At 33.6% G+C, this 25,929-nt stretch overlaps 1 protein-coding gene across 1 annotated transcript; it reads right to left on the bottom strand.

Moving 5' to 3' along the window:
• Positions 1-16,965: 16,965 nt before the first annotated feature.
• Positions 16,966-20,272, bottom strand: LOC131065434 (receptor kinase-like protein Xa21). Its single transcript, XM_057999941.2, has 2 exons — positions 17,549-20,272; positions 16,966-17,432 (listed from the first exon to the last, which is right to left on the bottom strand). Exons 1-2 carry the CDS (start codon positions 20,208-20,210, stop codon positions 16,996-16,998), a joined length of 3,099 nt encoding a protein of 1,032 aa, XP_057855924.2. The 5' UTR covers positions 20,211-20,272; the 3' UTR covers positions 16,966-16,995.
• Between the last annotated feature and the right edge of the window lie 5,657 nt (positions 20,273-25,929).

Raw genomic sequence — 25,929 nt, 5'->3', positions numbered from 1 at the left:
AACCTTCACTTTCCTCAAAGACAACACCATTCCCCCACATCTCACCAAAACCCAACAACAAACTTTCATCCGCCGATGTGCCCGTTACACCATCCTTATAGACACCTTGTTTAGAAGGCATTTTGATGGTTCCCTCCTAAGGTGTTTAGATAAACAAGAAGCTAAATGGGCATTACGCGAAGTACATGAGAGCATCTGTGGGGCACACTCAAGTGGACTCACATTGGCTAAAAAAACTTTTGAGAATAGGATACTATTGGCCTAAAATAGAAGAAGATGCATATAACTATGTGAAGAAATGCATCCCTTGCCAGCAGCATGGCGACAAGATTCATGCACCGTCACAAGAATTGCAGCCATTCATTACACCATGGCCCTTCTCGCAGTGGGGGCTCTATCTCATTGGGAAAATCCACCCTTCATCTTCCAACAGACATAAATTCATTATCACTGCCACCGAATACTTCACCAAGTGGGTAGAGGCTATCCCTCTTACTTTCACCACCGGCAAGCAAATATCCAAATTCATCTTGAACTTCCTAATCTGCCGATATGGCATCCCAAAAGTTATCATCACAGATAATGGTAAACAATTTAAAAACTAGGATGTCAAAGAACTCTGGCAAAAATTCAACATCCAACACCGCTTCTCCACTCCATATTATCCCCAAGGCAATGGCCAAGCTGAGGCTTCTAATAAAACCCTAATAAAAATCCTCAAAAAGATAGTCAATGAAGCGGGCCGTGATTGGCACCTCCAAATCCATCCTGCATTATGGGCATACTGCACCTCCATCTGCACCCCCATAGGTGCCACTCCTTATTCCCTAGTATTTGGTTCTGAAGCTATCCTTCCCCTTGAGATCAAGATCCCCTCTCTAAGGGTATCGTTGCAAAACATCCTACCAGAGGAAGAATACAGAATTGCCCACTTACAAGAGCTAGAATTGTTAGATGAAAGGCGCCTCAAGGCCTTGAATCATCTCCAAGTATATCAAAACCATCTGCGCATGAGTTATCATAAAAAAGTCAGAACCTAAGAATTCCAAGTTGGCGATCTTGTCCTCATGGAGAATCAGAAAAATCTACAAGAAAGAGAAAAGAAAGGCAAGTTCAAGCCTAATTGGCTTGGACCATATGTAATCATAGGGAAATATGGATCAGGAGCTTATCAGTTGGCTACTCCTGAAGGTGACCCTTTGGATGACCCGATGAATATCATGCACCTCAAAAGGTTTTATGCTTAGTCCTTAGAAAGTCTTAAATTGTAAAAAAGAATAAAAAAATGAAAAAAAAAAAGATCCTGAAAAAATCATCACTTTGGTGCGAACCTGGCAAACAGGCACCTTATGATACAAAAAAATTAAGAAAAAAAAAAATTAGAAAAAGAAAGAAAAACAATTTGTGGCACTATGGGCAAGTATCTTGGTGAAAACCTCTATGTAGGCACCAAGGTAAATAACCGGATCCACTGTCTATCATGTCGATACTACAAATCATCTACCATCCAGCCCACCCATGCACAACATTCCTTCTTTTCCGCCTCCCAATAAAACATGCGTATGATGATGAGTCTTCACCTAAGTCATGAACAAGAAATGTCCCAGTGAAACTGAGTTTTTATGCCTCTGTATAAGCTTCAAGAAGTCTTGAGAAACAATCCCAAGTCCATCCTAGTTCTACTCTTGGCAAGAGGTATCATTTGGTCGCAAGGAAGAGACTTGCTAGATTTTGTTAGATCTTTTCATATAGGCTTGCATCTTTTGCCCTACAACTGCCACTATTTACGACTACCTGGGTTCTTCCATATCCAGGTATGTTATGATAGGTGCATACTGAGGCATATTTCATAGTATGGCATGTTTTGGATCCTTCTTGTATAAACCGGTGACTTGTACTAGTGTTTACCAGCACTTACCTTCTCGTGTACAAGAGGTATCGGTGTGTTTGAGGGTTTCCTTGCACAAACCCACAACTTTGTATTAGTGTTTCTTAACACTTTCATTGTTGTGTGCAAGAAATTCCCATTTGTCTGCAGAGTCAGTCCACGCCTTGGGTTTCTCATGGCATCCTGATTTCTATAATCAGTGGTGCAAGTCACTCAGGGCAACATCAAACTAGGTTGGCTCTCCACATTTATTGTGCACAAAATCTCACCATCATTCCATCAAATCCTAAACTCAATAATCCCATGGAGTTCTCAATCGCCCCCATTTTCCTCTGTGGTCTCGCATCTCTTATTCTTCTTTCCAAATACCTCATGACTACTTCATATATCTTTCTCATTTATCCCTTCCACCCTAATTTTTCTTCCTCTATTTTTCTTTTTTTTCCTCACATAATCAATTCTGATTCTGATTCATGTCTTATATAGGATGTATCCCTCCTGAAACCAGATGTTGTGATCTGATCATGTCTTATACAAGATGAATCCTTCCTGAAACTAGATGTTGTGATCAGTCATGTCTTATACAGGATGTATCCTTCCTAAAAACAAACACTCTGATCATGTCTTATACAGGATGATTCCTTCCTGAAACCAGACGTTGTGATCTGATCATGTCTTATATAGGATGAATCCTTCCTGAAACCAGACGTTGTGATCTGATCATGTCTTATACAGGATGAATCCTTCCTGAAATCAGACGCTCTGATCATGTCTTATATAGGATGAATCCTTCCTGAAACCAGACGTTGTGATCTGATCATGTCTTATATAGGATGAATCCTTCCTGAAACCAGACGCTCTAATCATGTGTTATACAGGATGAATCCTTCCTAAAACCAGACGTTCATTGTGATCAATCATGTCTTATATAGGATGAATCCTTCTTGAAACCAAATGTTGTGATCGATCATGTCTTATACTAGATGAATCCTTCCTAAAACCAGACGCTCTTATCATGTCTTATACAAGATGAATCCTCCCTCAAACCAGATGTTGTGATCAATCATGTCTTATATAGGATGAATCCTTCCTGAAACCAGACACTTTGATCATCTTTGTCTTATACAGGATGAATTCTTCTTGAAACCAGACTGAATCTAGATCTTATCAATCGAATCAAATCAAATCTATCGAGATATCAATTTTGCAAAACTCCAAAGATCAAATACCTCAATTGATCTCCCAAGGGGGCATCACCATACTGTAATCTATAAATCAAGAGCTAGGGCATCCTATCAAACCAATATCAACATCAAAACAAGATTATTCTTTGAATCAATGTGTCATCACACGTCACTTCAAAGAGGGGCAAAATGTGGACACTTAAAAATAATTATTTTAATTATTTTTAATTCCTCACATAATTAATTAATTAATTATGTTAATTAAAATTCTTCTCAATATTAATTAAATATAATTAATATTGTCACTATAGCATATGATTTATTTAATAAATCAATCCCTTTCTTTATTCTTCTAAAAAATCAAATCCTCACAAATCTTCCTCTTAGCTAATTAATTTCAATTAATTAGTTAACCTACATGATTCCTACAAATCATCTTCTTAATTCATCATTAACCTAATAAATTCTTCTAGAAACTCCCTAAACTCACTTAACATTATTCTTCTAATTTTTTATTCCTTCCACTCATTCTCTCTCCTATTCAAATTCTCCTACAAATATAAATCCCACCTAACATTTTCTCTAATCCCCTTCCTAATGAGTTGTTAATGGCTAATCATCATGATTAGCCACAAAGTCAACTCTTTGTCCTTTCATCCAACCACTAGCTTTAAATGCTCTTTTTCTAGATGAATGTAAGATTTTCAAAATCTCACATTCCTCTAGGCATTTCCCTCTCCCAAGGAATTTTTAATTCCTTTTTATTCTTCTAATCCCCATAATATCCATTTTTGGAGAATTTTTAATTCCTCCAATGCATCTTGTAGAGTGTGGAGATACGAAATGCCTTTAAGGAATATTTCTTGGTCTCCACACCCTCTCTTGGAGCTTGTGTGAGCTCACAAGAAAACTTAGCCCTTCATCTCAAATTCATCCTAGCCATCCATTTTCCTCTCCTCTTCCTATAAAATAGGGTTCCATCCCTTCATTCAAAACATCTTGAAATCCAATAAGCTTATGCTGCCCTTTTGAGCCCAGGAAATCATCTTGGCAACTTGATCATCTCATCCTTATCATTCATCCTTATCATTTGTGCACATTATTGGAGAGCCATCCACATCTAGTAATCAAAGGAGCATATCAAGTGGAGCATTATCAAGAGGCACCTTCACTTCATCAAGCTCAATCCGAAGGAGAAGGTAAAATAGCAAGGTGAAATGGTCTTTTAATGATATTTTAGCATTCTGCATGTTTATTTCGTTATGTTTTGATCAGTTTACCTTTCAAATCTATTTTTCCCTCTTCAAGTAGTATAAGGCACCACTAATCTTGAGGATAAAAAATCCCCCAATACCACAAGGAGTATAGGGCACCACTAATCTTGAGGAAAATTGAACCCTAGTGATTCCCTACCTAGGAGAGAGAAAGGAAATCACTAGGATGATTTTCACTTGGGAAATACTTTACATTCAAAAGAGGGGTTGAATTCACTAGATCCAAACCCTAGAGTGAATAAGGATCAGAACACTAAGTGAATTGCAAGGGTGAAATGCAATTTTCCCTTTTGTAAATACAAGGGTTGACTTGTTGACTATGCAGAAAAGAGAGATAAAATGGGTGAAATGAGGATCTATTGGTTTGGGATCATGTTGTAACTTCGGATCTGAGCTAATCAGACTGATACAGATCTGCCCTACAAATTTGGAGAAAATTCGTCAGGACCATGGCAACAATGTATATGGTCCTCTACAAAATCTGTGAAATGAAAAGGGTTCTTCCGTCTCTACAAATGAAACCTAAACCTACAATCACAACTACACACCTACAACCTACACAAATAAAAGAGAGGAAGATGAGTTGGGGATAGGGGTTTGCCCTAGTCAAACTCCAGTTGAGGAATCAACCTTGAATGAAAGTAATTGCAAATGCTTGAATGTAAACAATGGAAATGTGTACCTTGTAGATCTGCAACTTGTTGATGATAATTTATTTTCTTCTTGAATGTAATCACAAGTATTGCATGAAATGGCATGTAACATGACAAAACCCTAACACACACACATGCTTGCAAATGAATGTTGTAATGTTGCTCCAATGGATGAATGAAGAAGACACATGAAGAAAAGAAGACTTGATGAATGCTTGAAGACTTGAATGCTTGATGATGATAATGAAGAGATTATACTTGAATTCAATGTTCTCAAATGAGAGGACTAATTCCCTTCTATACATGCTTCAAGAGATTAATTCATCTCACCAAAGGCCGACATCAGGGAGATTTGGGATCCTAAAGTGTTGATGGGATCGGGGAAACCTATCTTGGGGCCATCCTAAGAGGGTGGGATAGGGGTGCCACGCCCTTTTCCTAGGGGGATAGGGGTGCCATGGCCCTGTCTTGCCCTATCTTGGGGCCCAAACAGGGTCTTGAGGCTATCTCAAGGCTCAAACAGGAAGGGGACAAGGGGTGAAAATGCAGAATGGGGTCTCGGTTAGGAAGGGAGATGTCGTCACCAAGGTGAGGACTTCAAATATGGTTAAAATTACTAAGGTTTTAATTTTATGACACTACATATCTATCATCCTCTACAGAGCTCAATCCCCTCCTGAAGTTGGATCATCATCTTCTTCATCATTTTCACTTTCATTGCTGCTCTCAGACTCTCAAAAGGGGTCATCTTCTCCTCGCCTACCGGTAATACATTTGAATTCATTAACCCATGGAAGATTAATATCAATTTCATCCCCTATTGGAGGAACCAGAACCCCATCCTCCTCAAATCCCATAACATTTTTGATAAAATTTATTCAGAATAGTAGCCAGAAAATGAGTCGGGATGTTAGTATTTACTTGATTCCTATGACTAGTTTTAATAAATTGAACACCCAGAATGTCACAGATAACATCTAGGAGAAGTGGATGGAAAATATTCATCACTTGTTGGAGCCTCTTGCTTGTGATAGGCCCCAAAAATCCATTTGTCTCTTCTTTGCAATTAACCTGATATTAGAATCCATTAAAAAGATTCACTCTGCTATGCAAAACACAAAGAGAAAACGATTGATAATTTGTTAAAAAAATTAATCTTAAAAAAGACGGTGAAGCTTCTCGAACTTGAGTTTAAAGCCCATAATGAGTGTCTGAATACACTCAAATCAATTTTTTTCCAGTGATCTTTGTAACATGGTTCGCTCATGTGAAGTTACCCCTTGAAAGGATAGGCTATAGAGTTGGCACTAGAGGTACTTCCACTGTCTATTTGACTTGATATCTTAAAACACCTGTGTTCCTATGTCATTTAATGATGTTTATTTCAAGACCATTATGACTCATAAAATGTTCCCCTTTCAACTTGACTATATCGCTACTCTTCAAAATACCTTTTGAATCAATTAGCCTATTTAAATTTTCATGATATGTACTTCCAGCTTGGTTTCATGCGGGCCCATATCTCTCCTACCCAATTTCCCAAATTTGAAAATCTTTCCCGCTCCAAGGAATATAATATTTTTAATGTTATATTATATTATTGATAATATTATTTTATTATCAAAGTTTTATATTATTAAATTTAATAAGGATAATTAAAATTATATATATGTCTATTTACTTATATAAAGTTTCAAAAGATTTAGAATTTGTTAAATATTTGTTTGGTGGATGTGTAAAATAAATTTGATAAGAAAATTAAAACATGCTTAATATTATTTTAACATACCTAAAAAAATTCATTTAGATAGTGGATCCTGAAATTCTGGTAATAAGATGTAAATTTTCCAAGCCAATTAGATTGGAGAAAACTAATTTCTATAATTTAGAAACTTAAAAATCATGCATCTTAACTTTATAAAAAATAAAAAAACATATATCCAAACAAATTTTTTTGTTTATTTTTCTTATTCAATGTAATTATTAAGTATTTTAAACATCTGAAAGATTATAAAACAATATATTGATTAAGGTTATGGTTTATAATGTTTTATAAATTATAAAACATTTCTAATCATAGTTTGTTTTAACAATTAATTAAAATAAATAATATACACCATTGGACTGTGCCCTAGCCATGAAGCCTCTCAGCTCTTCGTCCAACCTAGGAAAAAAATATTCAAGCCTACCCTATACCTATGGTAGGCTTGAATATATTCTTCTCCCAGAATCATCTTGATTGCATGCAGGACAAGATGATAGTCTGTTCTCAGAGTTGAGACCAGCCTCTTATCTTTAATCCTACCAATAAAGGCTATTTGCCTTTTCACAACCCTTAGAAGAATGGGCATATCTATTTTCACTCATGCTTTTCCCAACCACCATATTTTCCTGTCGTCATGTATTTCTTTTATGAAATTATTATTATTCAACTAAATCTTAATTATTAACCAAGTGCTTGCTACTATATAGTAATTTCATTTTGTTAACGATTCACAAAATCACACACGTACATTTGTTTGGTTCATTTTTAAATTCACAAATTATTAACTCAGTACTGCATTATAATTTGAATTTTGCCCATAAATTATTAGACACGATAACACAATTTTGGCCATTTCATTCACAAACTAGTATCTGCTAAGTGCAAAAGAATGAGGTCCTGAAAGCATTTTTTAAATCCATAAAAGGAAAAATTTTCATTAATATGTTCCACAAATTTACAATAGTCGATTGTCAGAGTCCCTTCAATAATTTAAAGCCAAAATGAGGGAGGTTACATGGAACTAGCCAAAAAAAACAAAACTACTAGGGCAGTGGTAGTGGACTAGTGGTATGATGGTATCCAAAAAACTAAAACCCTTCATGGGGAACCCTAAGGATCTTACCCTCCATCTAATTAGAATTCTCTAGAGAGGATAAGCTCTGAGAATTCATCGAGCCATTCATAGTCTGGAAATTCATCCAGGAGAAACCATTTTCGAAGAAAATCCCTACCAATCCGAGCCCATTTCCTATGTCATGTCAACTGCTTAGCATTCAGGTTCAAAATAAAGGTTGCTTGACCACATTTCAGCCTGGCTGGAGAAGCTTGTGTAAATCACTTGCCCAAGGGATCACCACCCCTATTTCTGCAAAGACGACAACTTGAACGTCGTCCCCCAAAAATTATTCTTTGAAGATCTTCCTTAATAGCATCAACATATCCACCTTGTCTCCTCCAAGGTCCAGAAGAGATGACAAAAACCAAGATGTAATGTCCATGTTAAATTGATATCTATCAACAAATTCACAAAAATTATTGGCCCAACACCATCCTTACAGCCTCATTTGTAAAAAGTCCAACCTCCTTACAAACTAATGTGAGGGTTGTGTCTTTGACCAATCCCAAAAATGCCTTCTGGTCCTCTTTAGATGTGCTTCTCAACTAGATACGTGTGTCCATCTTCATAAATTTGAATATCAAATTTATATATAGCCTAAAGACCTAGACCAGAGGCAAAATTTCAAAGGCAAATTGAAGAAGAAAGAAGCGTAGATCATCTATAAATAGCAATTCCTTCTCTAACCCTCTTAATTCCTTTGTTCTTTTTAAAAAAAAAATCTTTCGTATCTCCCTTAAATATTTGCCATAAATGCACAAGTGTGTGAAATTGGTAATATTGTTGGTCCCACTACCAAATCGGAAGTCATGAGTGCTGAGTGGATCGCAATTAGAGAATGTCAATGACAAGACATTTAAAATGTCAATTAAGACTGTGCAACATTATCACCCATCCATGTAACATACTAACCAGTTGTAATCGACGATCAAGTTAAGGCACAGGGTTAAGATTTGATCTGTGTCTCCATTGACATTCCAGAGACTTTTTGGAGAACTACATTTCCTTAAGAAATTTGAGCCGAAATAAAACTTTAGCCATTGATCTACGATTCGGACGATCTTAAATAGTATATTTAAAATTATAAATTGAAGGATGTTGCATAAATTTGGCATTGGCCCACATGATGAGTCACAACTCTTGAAAAGTGGCTATTAATAGATAATGAAAATGGAAATGAAATCACCAATAAATTATTTATTTTTCTATAAATAACGAAAGATTAGCCAATAAAATTAAACAATTTTCAAATGGTAGATAAAATTCGCCAATACAATTAAATTATTTTTCCTTCGCAATAAAACTTTTTGCCCATACACTTATATATATTTTCCTTTAAATGCAAAAAATTCGCCTCATACATTATATATTTTCCCCCATAGTAATGAATTATTTGCCAGGATTTTATGGAATTTTCATACGTTTAAAAAAAATTGGCAATACAAATTAATTTTTTTTCCTAATTTGAAAAAAAATTCACCATGAATATGAAAATTCCCCCCTAAAAATAATGTTGGATTCGGTAGGATTTTACACTTTTTCCTGGGGGGGGGGGGTGGGGCAGGTGGTTTCTTAAAGTTATCCTTGAGTCACACCACCTACATCTTACAAAGGAAAACACTTGGAATCCTCAATGTCTCAACCTAGTAAGGTTCTCTATGTTCCTTCTCCTTTAAATGAAGAAAAGAAGCCTATGTCTATTGATCCTCAACCTTCACAAGTTTTGACTAAAACTAAAAGAAACCATTGTGCAAGAGAATGCTAATGAAGATGTCATGCCAAGGCTTGTGAACTTGCTCCCCAAACCATTTCTTCCCCAAAGACACCAAATAATGACTTGATCCCATTTGTCTAGCCTTATCCTAACCCTAAGGAGGAAGTTCAGCCTAAATCACCAAGGTTAAAAATGCTTAAGAAAAATGATGGTTCATGCTCTTTTCGCATTAGAGATACTATTTTTATTAATATAGATGATGACATGGATGATGATTTTGTTCATGGTAACAATGTTGATTCTAATGATTCTAATGATATATATGAGCTTGTTGATGTTAACCATAATCTATCTTCATATTTTTCAAAAACATCAACCCTAGCTCCTAGTGAGAAACAAAGTGTCTCATCATTAAATCATGGTCCTTGTTTGGAACTTGTAGTAGCACCATCTATCGTGCTCAAAGTAGCTCCTCTCACATCTTTTCCACCTACCCTAAATGATTTTTATCAAGATTTGGAGGCAGGTGATTTGCTTGACTAGAATCATTCGTTTCATAGATCCTCTCCTATGTGTTTTCTTCTTTGTAATGTGCTTCCCCCATGTTGTGTTTTTGTGCTATGTTAGGTTCTCTTTATATGACCCTTGTCACTCCATTGGTGCAAGCTAATAAAGAGACCAAATTTGTTGTGACATTCTTCTATTTGTATCTCAACTCGTCTAAATATTGTCCCTTGTGTTGTCTACTTAGGGACGATAAAAAGCGTTGAGATCTCTTTTGGTCTCTTTTGTGTTGACTCAAAAGACGCATGTGCTCTTCTTCCATTGTGTTTGTAGTTCTACTACCTTTGGGAAATAAGGTCAATTCAATATAAATATTCATAATATACAACATACGGACCCCAAAGTTAGTGGATCCCTTATGTGCTTTTATGTTTTGTAACCATTATCCTTTGATTTGTCCTTTCATGGGGACATCTCGTTGTGGTAATATGCTTGTCTTTTGGATGCATACTACCTTAAATAAATCGATCCCGATAAGGTGTACACAATTGCTTTAATGCGGGGGCATACACTCTACTCATTATTACACTTTATGCACACACTATAACATAATTTCACACTCAAGTTACTTTGCAAGTCAAGCCTTTTTCTTTGTAATTTGGTATTTTTCTTTTTTATGAAGTTCATAGTAAGCAAATCTTACTAGGATAGTAGTCATGTGTTCTCTCTTTTTATGATGTCTCTTTTATCTTGATATTAGAGTAGTGAGATCCTAAAGTCCCTGGGGGCTTAGTATGTCTTATCTCTTTGATATCTTGATGAAAGTTTTCAATTGAAACCTTTATACTTTACTGTATGGGGTGATCCCACAACATTGGGTTAGACTTTTTGGCACATCTTGATTTTTGTTGAAATCATACATTTTTTAGAAAATATAATGATTTAAGCCTTGAGAATTCGCATTTGAAGTAATTAATTGAAGAGAATTCAATCAAATCCTCTAGATCAAAATCCCTTTGATAGAACCTCTCTACTCTCAAATCATGCCTCCAATGGAGTCTCCTTCACACCTATCAAAATCCTGATAAAAAACCACTTTTACATTAGCTTTTGGTGGGTCAAATGAAGTCATTTAAAAATTATTTTTAAGTATGTAGTCCTTATTATAAGTTTTCCAAATATTATAATTTTAAATATATTTAATTTCATTAATACATTTATGTTTTATTTCTAATGAATGTAGTTTTTTCATCGAACATTAAGGATTGTGTTTCACACATGTGGAAAAATTAAAAAATAGAGAAAAAAATTGTAAAAATATCATTTCCCCTAGGTATTGATATCCTCATTTCAACACAAAAAGAATAATTTAATTTAAATGCATACAAAAAAAGGTTATGCATTACTGAATACTATCCAAATTGCAATTACTTTGACTTCAAAAATTAGCTAAAAAAAATAAATGTAACAAAAAATTATGAAAAAATATCCATCCACTAGATATTGGTGTGACAAATCTATATTTTAAAATCTAAAATTTCCTTCTTGCTATAAAAAATGTTATTCATTATAGAATAAATGTCACTTCTGAATAATGTTGATTTTTGTAACTATAAATTCATTAAAAGTTACATAACAATACAAACAACTCATTTCTAATTATTTAAAAATAAATAATTTGGAATATATATGAAAAATCTCACAAATCGGTAGTTTACTTCATCTTTCAATTTTTAATGGTTTATCTTCTATAAGTGTTAGAAAGTAAATATCTAGTGCAATGTGTTGATTTTAGTGTTAAGTTTGGCCAAAAAGTGTAACTCAGTATTATGGGATCACCCTATGCCTAGTCTCATACTCCTGCTAAAGTGGGAGTTGAATGTAGTGTCCTAAATTGTACTTGCCTAAATTTTTTTCCTCACTTAGGCCTCACTTTAGCATTCCATCTTCCAAGGCCTTAATGCAATGCTGGTTTTGCTCACACCATTTACCTATTTCACATTTTCATCCATTTCTCAACTTAGCCCCTCGTTTGGAGTCCATTTACCTATTTCACATTTTCATCCATTCCCAGGACTAGGACGTACCATGCCTTGGTTTTAAATCAAGACCAAGACATACCACGCCCTAGTCTTAAATCAAGATCAATTTGTATATGCCCTGGGCCTCTTAAACGGGCCCTAAATTGGCCCCTCTCAATAGTCATCTCTAATGAGTGAGAAATATATCCCTGTGTCGGCTTGTTGTAGAAATTCAATTTAATTTTTGACAAGAAAATATAAAAGTAGGTCTACCCCTCTCATTTTAAATGTAATCAATCACCTGATGAATTGAAATCAAGACCTACACTCTGGCAGGTTTAATTGAGCAAGCAATCAATCATTCATTAAGCTTTGGAGCAGAAGTAAAGTCAAGGTTTCAAGCATTGAAGATGACATTTATGATATATGTTTTATGAACACAAATCTACATGAAAACATAATTCCTTTGAGAAGACAAACAAAACTTCATCAAGGTAACATTGTGGTTTCTAGCATTATATTTTTAGATTCAGTCTTTCCCTCAAAATTAAAGTATTTTATTCTAGTCTCTCATTTATATTAACCAATTCAATTTCATGGTTAATTCCAAAACTAGGGTTTAACACAAGGCAAACCCCTATTCCCAGCATATTTACCTTTTTGTTTGTGTGCAGGAAGATGTACAAAGTTGTAATTAGGAGGATCGATAGAATTCACACATTCAACGGTGGAAAATTCAGAGGAAAATTCGGAGGACCATGTCAAATTGATACTACTTGGTACAAAAAAATTAGCCTGAATTTCTAGGAATAGATCTAAAACATATTATTTTTCTCAAATCTAGGTTGGTGGCTCAATTTACAATATCTACAACTCACTGTTTCTGTCGGATTGCTTCAATAGTTCACTATCTTACCCTAATTTACAAACAATCTAGATTCAACTTAGAAAGAGGATAAACTCCACAACCAGCTGAATATAATCAGACTTCTTAACCCTTCCTTAGTGGGATTGAGGCTAGATCTATTAGGATCACCCCTCTTTCATTGTATGTGGGATAATTGGGTTGTTTTTTGTGGATTTACTTGTTAAAACCTTAATTCCTAATTTTACATTACAAATAATAACTTTAGAACTAGGATGTAGACGTAGACTAGCCAACCATATTTATACCACTTGTATTACCCAAAAAAGGTGAACCATTGGCAATTGAATATTTTTTGGTGTACCAAGAAATGTTGCTTTAATTGTATCTAATCTCTGAACTATCTCTATCATGGTAGGGTGCTCTTGAGGTGACTCATGTAGAAACTCAATTTATACAGATTGGGTAAGACATTCCATTACCATTGATTTCTCAGATTCATAAGCATCTATAAGTAAACAATTATCCACTAAATCTAAGATTCTATCTAGAAAATTAATTTTTGCCCATTTGAGTATATTAAGTCCTTGACTAAACATTTTATCTATTGTTCTCTTCCTTGTCAACAACTCTAAAAAACTAAAATTTCATAACCATATACATATCCTTTTGTAGTAATATTTCCAAGCATTCCATACTCTAGAGTAACAAATTAATACTTGAATAAATTACTCCTACGTCATTTGAAGAATTCAATGGTTTATAAGATAAACAAAGAAAACTAATGAAATGCAGAGTACAATAACAAGACATATTTACTTGGGGAAATGTAGCCAATAGATCCTTTGAATGCATATGTAGAAGTCAAAGAATCCATGGAATTGTCAAAAATAAGATTGGAAATTCCAAAATCTACTATATATGAAGTTATATCATCTCCTAATGAGATATTCTTAGACTTTAGGTCATTATCCAGGTCTCTTGAACAAAGCAATAATGGTGAAGACATGTCATTCCTTTTGCTATCTCCATTGCTATCTTTATTCAATGACTCAAAGTGAATCTCTATCTATCCCTTTTTGCAGGATACAACCATCTCTCTAAAATTCCATTTGACATGAATGGAGGAATTAAGGCTTTAAAGTCAAGGTTGGAGCATGCTAAAATGATTTTAATTACATTTTGATGTTGAACTCTCCTTAATGCATTGCACTCTCTATTGAAACTTTGGTAAACATTTCCATCTTGCAACTTAAGAACTTTAATAGTAATATTTGTACCATCATTTATAATCCCTTTATAAATTGATAAAAAACTACTAATTCCTAAAATATTTTTATCACTAAACGCACTAGTTGCATCTATAATTTCTTGATATGAAATTTTTAGAGGCGATGCTTTGAGAGCAAGGGCACTAGAACGTTTGCATATACAAGAAAATGCTACCAATATAAGAGACATGATCAAAATTACAATACCATCTACAATGGGAATTATTACTTTTCTTGAGACTAATGGCTATTTGTGATAAGAATCAAATCATGGCGACAAGTTAATAAATTCAATTTGGTCTTGTTAATTAAAATTTTATGATTTATTTATATTAATAAAAACTTACATAGTTTTGAAGATAAAAGTAGTGTCGCTTTTGAATTATCAAAAGAAATCAAGTACTAATTGTTTTCTATATGTAGGTTCATTTGTAGGTTAACTTATTTGGAGTAAAGATAACACATGCTATCAAAAATAGCTTCCTTCACAAAGTTAAAGAGAAGGTGGAATAAGATGTTACAATTGACTCTAATTATAAAATCTACTTGATGTTGTCGATCTTAGAGATTATGTTATAGTGCCTAGATTTCTACCTTTCTAGAACGATATGTAAGGAGGTGCTTAAAATGTATAGTTATTAACTTAGTGAATAATATTAATATAATTATTAAATGTCAAAAGAAAGATAAGAAGGTTAATCTAAAGTTATGTGCTATATTGAGTAGTAATTTTTATATATGATTGACTCATGTGGCTTCTTTGTTATTGTGGTATTCCTTTCTCAATACATTATAGCAACTAATGCAATCTAGCATAGTTTGTTCATTTTGGACCTTTTTTATGGTTATGTGATGGTTGTTTAGGCCTATATATAGATTTTTCTAATCATGTTATACATTATACTTTGTAATTTTTATGGCGACTAATATTCTATGAGTTATATTTATAAACTATATTCAAATTAGAAAATATTTTGATGTGTGAATGTAGAGAGGCCTAATTTATTCTAAAATTAAATGGTAAGCTATAAAATGAAATGTAATGGTAAGAGGTACATAGCTTTGCAACTAAAGAATGACCTTGTTTCTTAAATATTCTTCAACTTGATTAATACCTATTATAGGAATGACAAAAATACTAAATATAATGGTCTTAAGAGATACTTAGCTTTGCAACTAAAGAATGATTGTATTCATTAAATGTTCTCCAATTTCACTAATACCCATTCTAGGAATGGCATCTCTCCATCTTTCTAACTTATTGAATTTTAATTCAAATTGATTTATTTTGGATTGAATTGACAAGTACAAGTATCATTTATAGTCATGGATTGATCTTCTATGTCTAAAATTGATAGTTGTTTATGTGGTTGTGTACTTGATTGCTCACCTAATGAAAAATCATTCTCTATATGTATTTTAGATACCTAGAACTAGTGACATTTAGAAATACCTTTATTTAAGATTATCTTTAATATCACAAGGGCACATCTATTAACTCAAATAAAAAATATTAGTTAAATAATTATGGATTATACTCATCAAGAATGCATATCCTCTTTAATAATTATGAAGATTTGGATTCTATTTATTGCATTGATTGAAACATTTTCTTCCCCTAATGCAAATGATATATGAATAATGCTTAAAATATAAGGAGATGTGACATGAATCCAATTAATTTCATTAAACGTGCTAGCATATATTGTACCTAAACCATATTAGTTTGTAGTCAATTAACTCAAGATGGAAAAAATAATATGCAACAATTGGCCAAAAATTGAATTTAAATTTTAAACAAAGTCCAAAATGAGGAAAATGATCTTAGATATGCAGCTACTACATTTCGATACATAATTGTTATGTTGAGGTAAATGTCCAAGAAATATTAATAAATACAAGCCTTAAATTATTGCATTGAAGTATATAAGTGTATAAGAATAAGGCATTGACTAAATGGGTAAGCTCAACTTCACAAAAGATTGTATCATTGTTTAATATGTACGCGTGTTAAGACATTCTCCCATAATAATCACAAAAGAAATAAGAAACGGTAAAATATACAAACTTTGCCATGATCACAATATTTTTTCAATTAGAAACTAAATCATTTAATATTAAAAAGATTAATACTATATATCTAACTATTATGACATATGAAAGTAAATAAAATGGTCTACTTTCAAAAATTTACTATATTCATTAAAAATAACATAAAAAAACATTTAGAATAAATTTTGACTAGATTCATACTTGAAAAATCAATACAAAATAATTTTGATATTATATATTACACATAAATTCAAACATATCAAAATTACAATTTGACTAAAAAATAAAAAATAAAATAATAATTTAGAAAATAAATCTTTCTATGAAAATTTCCTTTCTAATAAATTTTCCAACCTCATGATCCACAACATCCACATCTCTTGTTTAAAAGTTGAAATGTATATCTTAAATCATATCACAAAATACTATACCATATTTTTTTTATTGAACAAAGAAATCACAATTTAAAAAAAAATGAAAACTTCCAAATTAAATATCACATTCTAACATTATTTCACATTCTCACAATATACAAAACATTATACCTCATTAAATATGATAACATATTAAATATACATTTTAAGCATCATTTCAATATATTATACTATGCAATATAATATGGTAGAACATTGTCTTTGTCTTTTTTTGGATCAGCCAACAAACAAAACGAGAGTAATAACTTTAGACCTAGGACGTAGATGTAGACCAGCCATCCATATTTATACCTTTTCTATTGTCCAGAAAAGGTGAAATATCTACTGGTAATTGAATAGTTTTTGGCATACCAAGAAATGTAGTTTTGATTGTATTTAATCTCTCAACTATCTCTATCATATTAGGACGCTCTTGAGGTGATTCCCTTGTACAAAATAAACCAATTTGTACAGATTGAATAAGGCATTCCATTGCCATTGATTTCTCAGATTCATGAACATCTGTAAGGAAACAATTATCCACTAAATCTGTGATTCTATTTGGAAAGTTCATTTCTGCCCATTTTTGTAGATTAAGTCCTTTACTGAACATATCATCTGTTGGTTTCTTCCTTGTCAACAACTCTAAAACTAAAATTCCATAACTATATACATCTCCTTTTGTAGTAAGATTTCCACCTATTCCATACTCTATTAACAAATAAACAAAAATAAATTACTCCTAAATCATTTAAAGCATTCAACACTTTATAAGATAAACAAAGAAAACCAGTGAAATGCAGAGTGCAATATCAAGAAATATATACCTGGTGCAATGTAACCAATAGATCCTTTAAGTGCATCTGTAGAAGTCAAAGAATCCATGGAATTGTCGAAAATAAGTCTGGAAATGCCAAAATCAGCTATATATGAACTCATGTCATCTCCTAATAAGACATTGCTGGGCTTGAGGTCACAGTGAATCACTTGAACAAAGCAATAATGGTGAAGATATGCCATTCCTTCTGCTATCTCCATTGCTATCCTTATTCGATCACTCAAATTTAATCTGCATCTATCCCCTTCCGAAGGATACAACCATCTCTCTAAACTTCCATTTGACATGAGTGGAAGAATTAAGGCCTTAAAATCAAGGTTGGAGCATGCTGAAATGATTTTAATTACATTCTTATGTCGAACTCTCTTTAATATATTGCATTCTCTACTGAAACTTTGATGATCATGTTCATCTTGCAACTTGAGAACTTTAACAGCAATATTTGTGCCATCATTTAAAATCCCTTTATAAACTGACCCAAAACTGCCAATTCCTAGAAGATTTTGATCACTGAACCCACTAGTTGCATCTACAAGTTCTTGATATGAAATTTTTGGAGGCCATATTTTGAGAGCAGGGGCGTTGGAACGTCTGCATATATAGGAGAATGCTACCAATACAAGAGATATGAACAGAATTGCAACACCAACTACAATAGGAATTATCACCTTTTTGGAGACTGATGGCTGTTTGTGATGGGAATGAGAGCATGGCGGCAAGTTAATCCATCCACCGCAGAGGCCAAGATTTCCCTTAATTTCCGAGGCATCAAGTTTTGCAAAAGCTCCTGCCTTTGGGACCTCTCCAGTTAACTGGTTTGAAGAGAGATTGAGATGCTGGAGCATTTTCATCTTTTGGAAAGCTTCAGGTATTGTACCTGACAAATTATTGCAAGAAAGATCCATGTACTGAAGATTTTGCAGATTTGCCAGTGATTCTGGAATTCGACCCTCAAATGCATTCTTTGAAAGATTTAAATATTCTAACTCCTTGCAACTTTCTAGTACACTTGGAATGCTGCCAGAGAAGTTGTTGTGGGATAAATCTATAGCTAAAGCCATAACCATTTTGCTCATTTCCAAAATAGAGCCCTCCAATAAATTACTGGACACATTGAAATATAACTGAATATTCTGAAGACCTGCAACTTCAGGAGGTATATTTCCTGTTAGTTTGTTGTGGGTAAAGTCCACCATTTCCAACGCCTCACAATTTCCTAAACTAGCTGGTATTTTCCCAGACAGCTGATTGTGATGAAGTTCAAGTCTTCGTAATTGTGGAAGGTCGCCCAGACTATCTGGAATTTGCCCTGAAAGCATGTTCTGACTGATTGATAACGATCCAAGCCTTTTTGCTAGGCCAAAACTTTCTGGAATCTTTCCTTGTAAATTGTTTGCATCCAGATATAACCTCTCCAGATTTGGAAGTTTACCAAGTGTAAATGGAACGGTCCCATTGAATCGGTTTACTTCTAGGGTTACTGTTGCCAAGTTTGTGAGATTACCAATCTCCTCTGGAATGTTTCCCCCAATTTCATTTACGTTCAATGCTAGAAAATACAGTGAATTTGATAGGCGCCCAACTGATGTGGGCAAGATGCCAGTGAGATAATTAAGTCCCAAATCAAGAGTTTCCAAGCTGGAGCAATTAGTTAACGCTGTTATAATAGATAATCCACTGCTTCCACTCACAAAATGATTTTGCCACAAAACAAACCGTCTCAGCTGCTGCATTTTACCAAATTCCAGGGGCACTGTGCCGCTCAGTTTGTTGCGCTCCAAATAGAGCACTTGCAGCTGAGTCCAGTTACCCACTGAGGTGGGTATTTTCCCAGTGAGTTGGTTTCCCCACAAATACACTGCTTGCAACTTTGATAGCCTTCCAAACTCCCATGGAATTGGGCCGCTCAAGTGGTTTTGATATAGCTGCAACATTTGTAGACGGGTGCAATTGGAAATGGCTATGGGGATCGGCCCTGTTAAGTTGTTGGTGTGAAGACTAAGCCAATTTAGTCTACTAAGCATACCCAACTCAGAAGGAATGCCACCTTGGAGTTTATTTTCGGGCAATTTTATGGCAGATAAAAGGGACAAGTTTCCTAAGAAAGCTGGGATAACGCCTGTCAATTTGTTTATTCCTAATGCCATGGTATCTAAATTTGAAAGAAGACTAAATTCAGAGGGAATGCTTCCACTTAAATTGTTAAACGACAGGTTAAGAGATTGTAAGGAACGACAGTCTCCTAGAGAGGATGGAATGGGACCTTCCAAATTGTTACGAGACAACTCGAGCATTCTCAAGCGAAAAAGCTTTCCGATTTGGTATGGAATATGGCCCTCTAAGTTATTAATAGAGAGATCAAGTACTCTAAGGAAGGAAAGATTTCCCAGAAAGGGAGAGATTGGACCAAGTAATCCCATACCTGTGAGATTCAGGGAAACCACACGCTGTCGGCGAGAAGAGCAGATAACACCAGTCCAATTGCAGGTGGTGTGATTGGGAGACCAATCGAGCAAGGAATTAAATGGATCCAAAAGGGGAAAAGCCTTGAAACCCATGAGAGCTTGTTCATCAGAATGATAAGAATGCTCAATCGTATGAGCAGGCAGTGCAGAGAAAAAGAGTAGCAGAGTGATCATCATAATCTTCATTCTTGGCTTGGCTTGCACCAAAGCCCAAATGAAATACGTGCAGTCTACGACTCGGGTTCGCTTTTAAATTTGACAATGTACTTATAAGAAGTTTGAGTTGTTTTAATTTCTTCATGCTAACGAGACACGGGATATTTTTGAAAAATATTAATAATATTTTTTTCTACGGTGCTTTTATTTGCCTGGTGAATCGTATCGGCCACATTTGTCTCGGGATATTTTTGAAAAATATTAATTATAATTTTTTCTACGCTGCCTTTATTTGTATGTGGTAAATCGTCTGGGTCACATTTATGATAGTACTTGTTGATTTAATGTTCATACTTGTTGGTTTAATATCTAATATTGTTGACAGTATTGCATTCAATGTATTAGAATTTAGGAGTTCGTAAGATCTTGAAAATATATACAGGGGACAGCTATGATAATACTTGTTGATTTAATGTTCATACTTGTTGGTTTAATACCTAATATTGTTGACAATATTGCATTCAATGTATTAGAATTTAGTATGATCAAATTGCAACAATTTCTTGTACTCCATCTTCACATTGAACAATCTATTAATTGAAAAAAGAGACACATAAATCTTATTTTTCTTACTTTTATCTAATATGAAAATGAAGATTAATTTTAATATAAACAAAGAATATTAAAACAAATCTATTTGATTTATTTGAATAAAATTTTTTCTAATACTAAAATAAATGATTATATAATGAGAAAGTTCTATGTATATTAACATTTTCTTCATCACCAACTTTCACTGTACCTACATAAAACTCCCAATAACACAAGATCCAAAACCTCAGATTTATTTATTTGAATAGAATAATTTTTAATACTGAAATAAATGATTATGTAATGTCAAAGCTCTATGTATACCAAAATTTTCATGATCACCATCTTCACTGTACCTACATAAACCTCACATTTATATATTACATGCCCAAAAAAATACAACATGTCCAAAAACTCTTCAAATTACATCAAGTCATTAGTCATTTGATAGACAATGAAATAGCTAGAAAATTTTATCCATGGACTATATGATGTCTAAATTACACATTGTGGGCCCTCAAGATACTTCTAATTAATATCTTCTATTGTAAGAAATAAAATATGAAAAGTCTACTAACATTGCTATCTATTGTGGAAAGTTAAATATTTGACATTATGGGTAAAAGTTATTTTTCTACAAAAGATTATTTGTGAGATAAAATCAAAACCATCTATCTAGAAAGTTAAATATTTGAGGTTATGGGTAAAAGTTACTTTTCCACAAAATATTATTTGTGAGATAAATAAAAAATATCTCTATACTATTTTAGTCGTTATAGAGGGGCATTGTTGTTATGGGTGATGATGCATGGTATGATAATGCTATAAGTTAAGGTTCACCAATAATGGTAGATTTTATTGACTCTTAGTCATTTATTGAGGGAACATAATTGAAGAGTAGTTAAGTTACTATGGGTAGTGTATGACCACTCATTGTTATTGCCTAATAGATATTTTCTTCAAAAATTTTCCTAATCCCTTATACTATGGGCTTCATTTCTAAACCATCTATATAGGAAGTGACATCACTATCATATTTGGTTGTGAATGATAAGTTTTTAATTGTTTTTTCAGCTTAATATACCCTATTGATTACCTAAACACAAGGAATATTCCTTTTCAAGATGGTAAATATACAATAGTGCTTGTATAAATTTTATTGCCACACAAAATTATATTGATATATAAAACCATCTAGATTTTACTTACAAATAATTTTCCATGCGCTTCAAAAAATTGCCAAAAAAATTCTAGCTCCAAACCAAGTCAAGTTTTATGTCAACATTAGGATTTTAGGCCTTCTAGATCTAATGTTGAGGTTTTTTATTTCATGAGGCCATCTAGAAATATTCACCTCCAAAAATATCGTAAAATGAGAAACCGCAAAATATCATTTCTCATATCAATAAGAAAATCTAGATTTGAAACACCCTAGAATTATAAACACATCTAAAATTATAAAATTAGGTCAATCTCCTCTTTCAAGACCATGGATTTGTCTATGCACAAAATTTTACTCAGACAAAGAGTAAAAAATACTAGGAAGATGTCCCTTACAATATAACAACTAGGCTTTGGTATTGTTAGCAATTTTTCTTGCTACCTTTAGTCCTAAGGAGACACATAATACCATACTATGGGATTGGTAGCCTAGGACATGAAATCAACACTATTAATGGACTGAAGACAATAAAATGTAACTGAACAAGGCTATACAAACTTTTTGCACATTGAGCTCCACTAAACTTAGGAGGGTAGTCCTATTGTAGGTTTGAAAATGATACACTCTTGGAAAACTAAACAATAGACCTATTTTAAAGTGGATGGTTCTTAGGTGTATAATGATGAGTGTTTCATATTTGACTTAACTATTGCATAATCCCATTTACCATGCAAGTTGTTGAGAACAAAACTAATTCTACACCTACTCTCACAAACAAAATAGAAATGATATTGATTTTTAATGACCCTAAAATAGATTAAGAAGAGAAGACCAATGCCTTATCCTATCTAAAATAGATTCTAACTGCATATAAATTACAAAAAAGTTTAACACATCATTTCATGACAACCCATTACTAAACATTTCATAATTTCTATGCTATGTTAGTTGAAATTAGTGCTAGTTACATTTTATTCAAACACATATATGTTTGAATACTATTAAAACAAAATTTAACCCTTTCTTTAAAAGAGACTTTTTATCAAGAACATACATTCTCCATTTAGAGAAGACAAATCAATGTATTCTTAACACATTAAGTCATGCAACACATATACACAAGATGGAAACAACACATAATTAATTTCTTTCATTAATTTTCAAAAGAAGTTGGATACAATGTATTAAAAATTCATGTTCTTCCTATAGAAAGTATTTCTTCTATTATCTTTCAAGCTATCACCTAATACAATCTACTTCTCAAAATTTTCAGGATTTTTTCCTATCAGCCTTGATTTCCCTTTTATAGCACAAGGGATCAAAACAAGCTTCAGGCCAAATAAGACACATGTAAAAAAATGACTAATTACAATAGAATATGCCAAAAGACATCTTTTTACAAGTACAAGCACAAAATTAGCCTTGGAAGAGAGGCTGAAAGGCAGTTGAGATAACAACTTTTTGAGATTGGTGTTGCAGGCCTAGAAGGAGTGGAGCTAATGTGTCTTCAATTTGTATCTCTTGTCACCTACAAAAAGAATAAGGCATTAAAAAATGACAAAGATGGAGGCTATGTTGGTCATTGTTACTACTAGGATATGTTGTTGTCACTGATGTCAACATATTCCTATGATTTATTGCTCCAATGTTTGCATATTGGTTTATTGGGATCATGGTTTGGTGTATAGAGTATTTATAGTATCAATACATCTTTTTGTATTGGTTTTGGTGACCCGGAAAGCTTAATTGATCATATCATATGATCTGAATTGCAAGTTTGTTTTTCTGACCAATGCTTTGCAGAGTTCAATATTTCCTCTAGTATACTCCAGTGTGATAAGATATTGAGCTGATTTTTGGGAGATTGTTTTGGGATGGGCTTGTGTATCTTCATTGTAAATGGTTTGTGATTTGGTGCTATGCAAGTTATCTTTCTTCATGACAGTTGCTGTTGTGTTGAGTATTCTTGAAGTTCAGAAGTTGATCGATGAAGATTTGATAACTGGTGTTGATGCAGTTGTTGCTGATGATTCTAACATGCTTTCTAGTATTTTGTAATTGTGTCCTATTTATTTTGGTGATCCCCATTGATCATTGTGCGAGTTCTTGGTGATTTTGCTAATCTAGTGATGTTCTTCGTGTTATGCAGTTTTCCTAGTGGTGTAGCGTGTTGCAGTTGATCTTCGCGTGATTACTTGTGGTGATGAGTGTTTGGAAATTTGATTTAGGTCCATGTTATGTCATGTATATCATTATATTGTTATGGTGGCCGATCTTTGTATCGTCTGATATAATTTTGTAAATGTGAGTTGAGGGTTTAGCCGACCTTGTTGTCAAGGTTGGCAATTTGTATAAATAGGTGATATAGTCATGTAATTTGGGTGTCAAGGTTGTGCTTGCATTATCAAATAGTGATGTATGTGTGAAAAAGGGACTCATCTTCCAATGTGGTTTATTGAGTAGAGATTGGTGTTATGGAGAAGAAAAATATGCTTAACTGCAACTGTCATCAGGCATTTGGAGATGCTATTCTTTCAGTTCATTCCTTTTGGATTGTAGTACGAATCTTGTTGTAAGTCAATAAGATTTCTCTGAGGGTTGTAGCCTTCCACATTATTTTATTTGAGCAGTGATCTCTAGGAATTTTGCCTTAATGCATGTGCATTCCCTATTGTAATATATACACATACTACTATAGAGTATCATCTTATTGTGGGTAGGCTCCCACCGTGTTTTTTCCCTTAATCGGGTTTTCCATGTCAAAGTCTTGGTGTTGTGTATTGTGCTATATATCTACTTATCTTTTTTGTTACTATAGTTTATCAGAGTTGTATTTGTGGTTAAGTTTGTAGATCCAGTGAAAACTGATTCACCCCCACCCCCCTCCCCCTCTTAGTTTTCCTTCATTGTTGTTGCCAACAATTGGTATGAGAGATAGATTCTCCAGAAGAAGCTTGACCGCTTGAGGAGATCTGGGATGGCAAATGGAAGTGGATGTGTTATCTTTAAGAAGTAGAGTCTAAGATTTTATGGAAGTAACTATGCTATATGGAAGAACTAGATGAAAGTACACTTGAGAGGTCTTGGAGAAGATTGTTAGAAGCATACAAAGAATTCCTATTCTGTTCCTCTGAATGGACTGATTATTGCTAATGAGAAGAAAGAATCTGAAAATAACATTAGAGAAAAGGAAGCATTGTTGTGTGCTTTGATTGATTCTGAGATAACTAATTTAATGAGACTTCAAATTGCACATGAGATTTGGGAGAAGATTGAAATCTTGTATGAAGGAGATAAACAAGTAAAAGTTGCTAAATTATAGAGTTTGAAAGGGAAGTATGAGATGTTGAGGATGGGAGATAATGAGAACATAAATTCTTTCATGGCTAAGGTGAATGAACTTGTCCTAGGTATCAGATGTGCCAGTGGAACCCTTGAAGAAGATGAAATTGTTGCTGAGGTGATGAGATCATTTCCTCCTTCTTACAAACATAAGGTAGCTTCTATTGATGAGATCCAGAGTGTGACTACTATGACAATATATATATTGGCTCGAAATATTGTTGCATTTGAACTGAGTGAATTTGGTGAATCACTTGGAAAGTCTGAGACAACATTTAGAGCATCTGTATCCAGAAAGAAGAAGTTTGATTATGAAGAATGCAGAATATCCAGATATGAAAGAGAGAGAAGAGATATGGAAGATAAAGAAAGAGAATTGGATGAGCTTGAAGCATTGATTGCTCAAAGATTTCCCAAGGGAGCTGGTAAGTATGATGGAAAATTTTCTTTGAAATGTTTCTCTTGCAATAAGATAGGATATTTTTCCTCTAGATGCTCGGAGAGAATGTCTAAATATGATAGGCATGATAAATTCGATAAGAATGATAGGAAGGATATATATGAGAAGCATGAGAAGTATGATAAGCCTTACAAACCTAGTGCAAGTATAAGCATACTAAGAACTGTTATTATGTCATTGATGAAGATGTTACA

The sequence above is a fragment of the Cryptomeria japonica genome, chromosome 4 (assembly GCF_030272615.1).
Source record: "Cryptomeria japonica chromosome 4, Sugi_1.0, whole genome shotgun sequence".
NCBI lineage: Eukaryota > Viridiplantae > Streptophyta > Pinopsida > Cupressales > Cupressaceae > Cryptomeria > Cryptomeria japonica.
This window is presented reverse-complemented; position numbering and strand designations above follow the sequence as displayed.

Excerpts from the sequence above, each read along its gene's own strand:
- LOC131065434 (XM_057999941.2), bottom strand. The coding sequence starts at position 20,210 with ATGAAGATTATGATGATCACTCTGCTACTCTTTTTCTCTGCACTGCCT. Across the intron at positions 17,433-17,548 it reads TATTGGTTACATTGCACCAG|AGTATGGAATAGGTGGAAAT; the intron begins GTATATATTTCT and ends ATTTGTTAATAG.